This window comes from Dinoponera quadriceps, unplaced genomic scaffold (assembly GCF_001313825.1).
Source record: "Dinoponera quadriceps isolate SergipeBrazil2010 unplaced genomic scaffold, ASM131382v1 scaffold1850, whole genome shotgun sequence".
NCBI lineage: Eukaryota > Metazoa > Arthropoda > Insecta > Hymenoptera > Formicidae > Dinoponera > Dinoponera quadriceps.
In genome coordinates this window covers 240,968-250,911 of record NW_014556042.1, presented here as the reverse complement: position 1 = coordinate 250,911, position 9,944 = coordinate 240,968, and the positions used below count along the sequence as shown (strand labels likewise).

Below are 9,944 nucleotides of genomic sequence, written 5' to 3'. Positions count from 1 at the left end.
GTCAAGCCGATGCGCGATAGCGGCTGATAAGTCGGATGAGGAAATGCGGATTGTAAATAGTCTAGACTTTTAAGGCTCTATCGTAACTATTCTAGTATTATCGTTAGAGCGCATCGGCGTGCGTTCGGCGACCTGTGGGCTCACTCGAGCATCGCGACCAGCGTTCCCAGACGGAGAGACGAAAGCTGCGCATGCGCAATAAGTAAATTCCGACACGCCTCGGTTACGCATCCCGCTATAATACAGAGAATATCGTTAGACGCCTTGACAATTGTTAGACGAGAGAGAAATATGTGGACTGTTAAAGTGAATACGGGATTCTCTCAATGAGAGAAGTGAGCAATTTATCAACAGCAGTAACAATTTTAAAATAATTTAATATTTACAAGACGACTTTTGATATATGAGATACATCGAATTCTATGTTACACTGGAATGCTAGGTGCCATAGGAAGAAAAAGGGGAAGCGAGACAGAGAAGTATCAGCTGTATCCTTTTCTTCTCTTCAGTCTTATTATCTGTGGCCAGGCATGGTGACCTTTCTTATATGCCTGTGGTGTACGCATGCTGATTATACACAAGCATATGGGACCTACAATTTACGACGGCTAAGGCTCCTGGTCCTTCGCTGCAACTGTCCTTGTTTCATGACGTCGGAAGCGAGAAAAACACATGCCGAGAAATTCTTGATATAGACATACAAAGTGATCGATTCAACGTACTTGTAAAATGTCCGAACACTTTTCTTTTACTCGAACAATCAATGAACGGTCGTAAAATTTAACGTTGGATAAAATCATAAGGAAAGATGTTAGAAAAGCAAGTTCCATGTCGAGTCCATCCAGTGTCATTTGGATGTCTGTAGAAAAGATCGTAGAAAATTGTCAACCAATCAAAAGTCACTAGAGAAAGGAATAGTACTTTACTATCTATCCTTTTGCCTTGGCGTAACCCGGCCTCTTAACATGGCACCTAGTATTCCAGTATATCATAGAATTCAACGGATACATATTAATGATATGTGTAATTCAAAAATTTTTGTGGGTCCACATGAACATCCCTATGGTTGCATCTAAGCATTACTAAAACTGGTCATGTGAGACGCAATTGGCGCATGCGTTCAAGGGTCGGACGGACTTGTCCCTCCATCTGGGAACACTTGTCGCTCGTCGTTGGGTGCGCACGTACGCCTTCTCGAACGCAGCCGTCGCGCCCACGCGCAACATTACACTACGACAATGCGCAAAAGCCACCTCTATATTAGACCAGCCTTTTGTGATAGATATTTATTTTAGAATTATTACGCTGTAAAATTAGGCGGCTATTTATAACGATTACATAGGCGGAGAACAGGAATGAAGGAAAGAAAGAGAAACTAGCGCGTCACTTGATCCCGGGAAACGATTGCGATTAACGATTACGCGGACATGTATCTGCATGCACACCAAAGCGTTGATTTTTTTTTTTGTCACATTTTGTCTTCCCCGTCTCGTTTCTTTCATTTTCACTTGTCTCTTTTTTATCTCCCCTGCCCTCCCGCCCCGCCAGACACGAACACATGGGACATGTCGAGCGTACGTTCGCCGTTTCGACGACTTCGTTCGAGTTCACCGATCAAGACACCGTTGCTCATCACTAATTCGATAGATATCGCGCGATCCTTACAGCTCCGTTGCGCAGGCACTCTCGTTAGTGATTGTATCCGCGCCATACTGTGAGCCGAGACGCGATTTTGCGAATAATCTTCCACACACACGCACGCTGCGTTGTTTTCAGGGTCGTTCGCTTTTAGTAGTGGCGCTCGAAACAACAAAGTGTATCGCCTGTCCCTCGACTCATCCGTGCTGAAAGTTCGTGAGAATTCGTTCCCGGCCTTCTTCCCCCGAAAGAGACCTTCTGTTTTGAAAAAAAACAGAAACGTGTTTTTTTTCCGCACACATTCTCTACTGAAATTTTTATACGGGTAAAGAGACACTCGGATCGAGGCCTCTGTTTTATACGCGACGATGTACAATTTTTGTATCCAGCGAAACATTATATTTCACGACCGCATCCCCTTTCTTCAACGCGTTTTTTTTTCTTTTGAGAATATTCGCGCCGTTCTGTTTTGTTCGATAAAATCGAACGTGTTTGAATGTGGACGCGTCATTATGATGTAACGTTTAGACTAATTAACCTTCCCGTATGTAACATGATGCCCGTGTTAGTTTCTAAACTCATACGAATTGCCGATTAGTTTGATATACGTGCGTTTCTCAAGTCCACGAAGCGACAAATCTCGAGGACCACCGCATAGAAACGTCCGCAACGCGTTTCGTTAAGTACTGGCCGTAAATTTAGATCAATGTACAAAGAAAATCTTAAGCATCATGATCAGAGGAGTATCGTCATCTATAACAAGTATATTAAATATTTTATAAATTACCAAAAAAATATTTAGGTTGATAAATTAGTATCTTGTGAATTTTTATTACTTTTTCTATAACAGTTTTTTTTTTTTCGTTTTCATTTAGTTATATTGCGAAATAATCGTATGTAACTTCTTTTCCCCTCAAATAACTATTTTCTATTCAGTCATATTTTGATCTAATAAAAAATTAATTCTTTTATTTATAATATTGGAGGAATAATATTCAAAATAAAACAAATCGTTATTCTGATAATTTTCTTTTATTATGTAAAATATTTCACGTACTCTTAATTTATAGATGATATTCCTGATCACGTGTAATCACACTTACGTTCACGGCTTATATTTAACCCTTTGACTGCTAACTGCTCTAAGTTGAAGCGCTTCGCGTGAGCGGCGTGCGGCCGGCAGTAGCGATCGCTGGGGACTGAATACTTTTGCGCGCAATATGGATCTTATCGGCGGCGTATTAACACATTATAATATAGTACACAATTTAATTAAGACAGAGAATGACTGACCAAATAAACAAGCTTTCATGTTTTCTCGTTGCTAAGCAACGAGGTATGAGGTTTTTGCGAGACATGAGACAGCAGTAAATAGCCAAAGCCTTCACCGAGCGCGCATTTGCGTCCATAATCTACATCGATGGCTTGCGCCGGACGCACATATGCGCCCATAGGCCACACCGATGGTTTTCGCTGGACGTATATATGCGCCCATAGCAGTCAAAGGGTTAACATAGTGACGTGATACGAACGATTCCGTGCGGGGACCCTTAGGCTGCCTCAAGTAAAGGGGAGACAGAAAGAGAGGAGAGAATGCTATTCGTTGAGAACAAGTTTGAACAATAACGTGCGATAGTGATTGACGAAAGTATGGGAATTTGAACGAAAGTCCTTAAATGAAAGTACACCGCACCGGTGGACTCATTCTGTAACTTTCAACGGCAGTATCGTTATATTACGCAGGTGCAATATGAAAAATGACATGAAAGTGGCTCAAAGATAACGACATCGTCGTTAAAAGTTGCAGGTTAGGCGCCCCTAGGGCGGATATTATTATCGGGAGTAAACCTTTCGCGATATATAATCTATATTTTTCTATGACTTATATATTGCAAGGAAAATTTGAATCGCGCATAAAATTCGCACAAGACAAAGAGCCAGTACTACCACTCTACTACTATTACTTTACTATCTATCTATCTACCTACTTAATTAATCGTAGATCGCGATTCCTTCCACGAGTTACGACTCGTCCGATAACGAGTGAGTCTGAGACACGCGAGAAACGGGGCACCACCCGCTCATCGTGCGTGCGTGCGAGAGAGAGTGAGTGAGAGAGAGAGAGAGAGAGAGAGAGAGAGAAATTCGACAAGTATTGTATAAAGTATATAGTCTGTAATATTCCACTTATATTTGTGTAACGTGGGTACACACGTACTCGTAAAGTGTAATACGTTTAAAGAAACCGCGCGAGAGGTGACGTTTCATTTAAGTAGTGTAACGTAGTCGAGTTTTTTCCCCGCTAGCAACGAGTATTAAATTGTATAGTCAACCAAATAGATGCTCTATATATTGCGACATGGTTTTCTGGCTTGCGCCCGTGTGATACACCAAATAAGGCATCTGTTTCTCATTCAGTATTTTTCCTTGTTGTTATATATAGTATTGTGTACAAATACAAATAATCATCTACAAGTATATATCTATCTAATACATACATACATATATATATACACACATATATATATATACACACACACACACATATATATCACGTGTGTTATCATTTTTATTCGCGCGGCAACGAACAGTGCGTTGGGCGCAACGGTAGCGTCACTTACCTCGCGTCATCAAACGTGATCTCCTCCCCACGGGTTCACGCCCATAGGGACGAAGCCAGAGAGAGATAGGGAGGGAGGGTGGGAGGAAGGGAAGGGGGTGCGAGTTCTTAGTGTAATCTACGCACTAATTCGCGCGCGCTAAAAGACGATTCGTAACATTGATGAAGGCACTGAACGCATGTATAATCATACATAAATATATTATTATGTATTTATACATAAATGTGTATATATACATTATATATATATATATATATACATATATATATATATATATATATACACACACATACACATTGTTTATTTTTCTCTTTCTATGAGGAGGAGATGAGCGTAAGAGAGGATCGTAGGCGGAGAGAGTGTGATCTTTGTACAGAATGCTCAATAAATTATTCTCTAACTATCGTGGCGCGCGCCGTCGACCGGTTTTCGCGTCGGACGGAAAACGGGTCGGAGGGAGGTTCCGTGGTGTCCACCGGACCAAGGTGACACGGAAATCAAAAGGAAAGACTCGATGCAACGTGGGGAACAGCGAGTGAACGTACCTACTTACTTCCAAGTATCACAATTATCGAAGTGTATGTGTATGTACGTATCGTATATATTTATACATGTATATATATACTATCTACAATCGGTGTGTTGGTTTTTTCGATCGCTACTTATCGATCGCTCATATTAATAGCGCGACTGACATTTTTATTCCCGCAGCGTACAAATTACGGATAACCGAGTCTCTCGGGTACCAAATTGATTCGCTCTTTGCTGGTTTCTCGATTGAGAAATTAATGAAAAGTGGAATCAATCAGTTTGTCATCTAAAGGTCTCAATCAATATGGTCTCTTCTCATCTCGAGAAAATCTGACAAGATTCGGGTGGAACGGTCGCCTCAGCAAGCATATTTTATTTATTAAACTTTATGAAACCCTGAAAATTTTCGACTATCGCGTTTAAGCTTACCGCAGGTCACGAGAAATATTAGACTACAATTTATTTTATATACGTGTATATATATATATATATATATATATATATCACGTTCGGTGCATCCGAGCTTTGTGTCACGGGCGCGAGAAATTGCAGCACAACGTTCCGTCAGTGGATCTTCCTTACATAAGAGGACTAATATTCACTAAAAAATATAATATTTACTATCAGAGCTCAGACACAGTAAAAGGAATACGGAATAAGGAATTAAAAGGAATTAGGAATAAGATATTGAGAATAAGCTATAGTTTGAAACACAATAAGACAGACATATAGAATAGATTGAGCATTTCCTCTTGGAGAGCCAAGATGAAAGAACAGAAATATTGACAGTGATGTTTTCTGTCACAAGATACTGTAGGAGAGGGTAATATAGGGAAAACGCAAGAGTGGTCATAGTGACTGAGCACTCCCCTCCAATGGGAGTGCTCAGACTATTTTATATGTCTATAACAATAAAAAGAATAAATAATAAGATAAAATAATACTTTGAAACGAGATCACCACTTTTCTTGTTTTCTAAAGAACCTCTACTGTCATCATTGACACTTTGATCATTTTCTCGATAATTATTGATTAATATTATCGATTGATTCAAACTGATTTTCACTTGTATATTGATAGTCATCAAACATTTTGAAGGTTGACTTTCAGTCAACTACGAAGCCTCATAAGCACACAGGTTAGAAGGAATAGAATTTCGACAATGTACCTAACTTGTTTCCTGTTCCTTTTCTGTAGATTCAAGCATGGCTGTCTACGTCGAAATTTAATTTCTCGTTTCTTATTTTTCTTACTGCGTCTGAGCCCTTAAACGCGCAAATCGCAGTGCAGTAACCCGGGCGCGGTGCATTTCTGGCATCGTTTCCCGTGATATCAATGACACATGTGTCTCCGACGGGATTTCACTTATCCGCGCGTGCTCTGTTAATACTGCTTTCGTCAACGAACGAGATCGCCGCTCTTCCTCCGCACACGTCTACGCACATTAGAATCTAGGAACGCTCCTTCTTGAGGTAGCGCGTCTCTCCAAGAGACATTCTTTCGGATCCTCGCGATTCGATCCTCGTTACACGAACAGCGATTATATTAACGCCACGCGATTCTCCTCGTGCAAGCTTCAACGGCACGTTGTTTTCGCGTTGTCTAGTCGCGCAAATATAATCGGTATTTGTGTAAAATCGCGTTGCTTTACGCAACCGTGTCTCCTCATGTATGGCTTTTCTCGTCTCGGTTTTAAAACGATTGCGAGGAGAATAGCTCGAAATTCACCGTGACGTCGCGAATGGGCGATTTCGAGCATTCCGTCGCATCGAGTCCACTTCCGAGAACTTTCACAACAATAATAATAATAATAATAATAATAATAATAATCTTGGATAAAATACAATAAATCTTCAAACAATGCAACAAATATTGTTTGACACCTAGTTGAAGTGATTATGAGAGCTGACGATTCGTGCATCGATATTATTTTCACGATTCGCACAACCATGTATAGACGCGAAGGATCCTGGTTAAAACCAAGTTAAAACCAACCATTGCAAACCGACTCGATGTAACGAACGACGTCCGACGGTTCGATGGTACTGAAATTTACCCGATTGTAAAATTCACAAAAGGAAGATAAAGAATGTGACTATCTACGACGGATATTTGCGACTAATTAGAGTTCCACGATTGTTATCCTTCGCTGACTATCGTCGTTGCTACTTAAACGGGGAGTCAATCGAGACGCTTGGCGATTCAACAAGCTGTCTTCTTAAAAAAAAAAAAAAAAAATATATATATATATATGTATGTATAATAATAATATTAACAATAATAACAATAATAATAATAATATTAATAATACTAATAAAATGAAGTTAAAACCTAAATCTTGCTCGGCATTCGACGTTGATCATTACGGTAATTAGTAACCGCAACTATCAATAGACGATTCGTCGTCTCCTACGATCGGCCAATCGATCGTTGCGCAACATTCTTTCGCCCGAGGTTCGCGCGGTCTATCGGTTTATCCCTAGGCACTTGCGCTCTCGCTGTGATCCACACGCACGTGCGGCCGTCATGGACTAAAAATACGGCAGACGGCAATAAGAGCAAGAATCACAGCATAGAGCATGGCGCTAGTATGTTATTTATGATAAAATGGCCATTCCTCCTCTCTATCTCGCGGAGGAGATAACGCGTAACGACGAAAAGAGAGCGGTGTGCAAATGCAAATTAGAGATACACATTCGTCGCTCTTCCGGTGTCTCTATCTCTCTCGTCTTCGGGGGACGAGTATTTGTTCTCTATTCTGAGAAGCCTCATTTGAAAGTTAAATAAGACTTTTATTAATAAAACATAAATAAATCGCAAAAAATCATAGCTATTCCTCCGGTCGGCGAGTAAAACTATTTGAGCGCGCATGAAAGCTCTCTCGAAGGTTCGGCAAAAGGAACTTTCAATCGACTTACAAGTTGTGATCTCGACGGCGGGACGATGATGATCCGAAAACGGTGATTAAAAATTGTCATATGCGGCGTATCGATGTACGGACGCTCGGTGCAATCGCAGTAATGCTAATAATCGTACATGTACTCGTTTATAAAAATATCAGCAAAAATACAACATTCTCGTCAATAATTTATCTGTTTAGTATCGTCAATTATCTACGATTATAACAATTATATATATATATATATTTATTTATTTATTCAATGTATAAATAAATATAAATACATATATTTATTTATATTTACTTATTCATAGCAACTATTTCACACGATATCCTGCAAAATATCCGGCATAATTTCTCCTGTACAAATCGCACACATACATACATATACACAAATACATACGCACGTACTATTTTTCCTTCTTAGTCACCGATATCCGCAAATTGCAGAGTCCGTCGACTTTTCCGCCGTTGTTTTTATTTATTTTCATCAATAACCTGCCCTCCCCTGCCCTGTGCTTGAGAAAACTTTGAATCTCCTACTTTTGATTGTTCGGGCGACGCGATGAGTGATGCATAGACGGTGTATTCATGGTCAAATTTTATACTGAAAATCTTAGGTTCATCTTTAGACGCTATACGGCAAATTTTATTGGCTATAAAGCAAATCTAAAGATAAATCTAAAAATGAACTTAAGTTCATCTTAAGACGACCTTAAGATCCGGCGATGAACATCGGCCTATATTTCTTTAGCCCACCGTTCGCAACATTTAACGCTACAAACTCGAACTAGATCCTGCAAGATCGCTCTCCGTTGGCGGAAACACGTGCTAACTTCTTTCATCCCACGTTCACACCTACTTCCGGCGCATCTTTCCTCATCTGTCGCTCGTTATCTCTATCTTGCTCTAAATCGCATTGTTTCGCGAACGCAACGAACATCATTAGGCCAGACGGAGGCAGCGACTCTCAGAGACTTTTCTTTGGTCATACTTTCCTCTTCAAGGCGCGGTCATGCGGTCATCGGTGGTCGAGCGAGCGAGCGAGCGTTCCGACCGAAAGCGCTTCTCGTGCTTGCAGGCCGGGGAACCTTGTCGAGGCGATGCGACGCGCTGTCGTGACGTGCCATTCCCCTGGCTGAACACCTGCACGCCTTCTTCTCCTCCTCCTCCTCTTCCCACCTTGATCTTCCACCTTGATGATCTTCAGCCGCGATCTTCGCACCAGTCAGTCTCGTTCTTCTCCATCCTCGAGGCAGCTGTATCCTGTTCACGCTCGGCGATCACACCGGCGACGTTACGCTACATCCTGGCTCGGTCCGTCCTGCTGGCGTCGTCCTGCGACACGTCCATCCGTCCGTCTGTTCGCACGCGCGCTTGCGCAAGCGCACGCGTGTTACCACCTTCTTTCACTAGTCAATTAAGCGAATCGATTGTCTAGACAACGAGCGATCATCAATCGTTGTTCATGTCCTTTAGTTCGGTGTAGGCGATCCGCTTGCGGAATAGGCTGCAGGAACAGCTGCCGCTCGGCAAGTTGTAATTCGTTCTGCTCGGTCCGGGACCGGGTGCGTAGTACTGCCGTCTCTTGTAAACCACCATTCTGCAAAAGAAGAGACGAAGAGTTTACCAGCCGATTCGACCGATTCCTTGAAAAGAGCAAGTCGTGAGGAATTGATAACGATTCTGTGAATGCATTGGTGTGTGACAATGGTGAATGTCATATCTACGAAAAATCAGTTGTGTTAAAAAACAAAAATAAGAGTATATTCCTGAGAAACACGTCGCGATATCGTCCAACTACGTGCGCTGTTTCAATATTTGCGTGCGACCAGGGCAGCAATCACGTAATTTCTTCAAGGACGAAAACGCGAACATTCTCCCAAGTGTGCTTTCAAATTAGAAAATTTCCACTTTTCATGAGTTTACGCTAGAGGACAAGATTCATGACCCTTTGGGTGTCACTCGTGAATCTACGCAGAAAAAGGTTTCTTTGGATTTAATAAAGTTTCTTCAATTGAAACAACTTGTCTTTTAGAATGGAGCGAGCAAACAATTGATCCAACAAACAGAATTTTTTGATTTCTCAAACAATACATTTTTCAAACAACAAATATCGTCAAATGACATATTTCTTTTATATTTTCATTCAAATATTACAATGGTTGTCACAGGCAATAAATTATTTGAAAGAATCAACACTACATTGAGAAAAAAATACTGAAAAATTTATTTGTGGGATACAAGATTTATTT

The 9,944-nt window shown here is 40.9% G+C and overlaps 1 protein-coding gene across 5 annotated transcripts in view; it reads right to left on the bottom strand.

The window, feature by feature from the left end:
• Positions 1-357: 357 nt before the first annotated feature.
• LOC106746480 (trehalase-like) overlaps positions 358-9,944 on the bottom strand; it is a 74,070-nt gene continuing 64,483 nt past the window's right edge. For 4 of the 5 annotated variants that reach the window (XM_014623108.1, XM_014623109.1, XM_014623112.1 and 1 more), the window contains one exon: positions 358-9,292. In XM_014623108.1, the coding sequence (XP_014478594.1) occupies positions 9,145-9,292 (148 nt within the window). In that variant the 3' untranslated portion in view covers positions 358-9,144. The remainder of the gene's footprint in view (positions 9,293-9,944) is intronic. The other variant, XR_001374606.1, reaches the window with a different exon arrangement.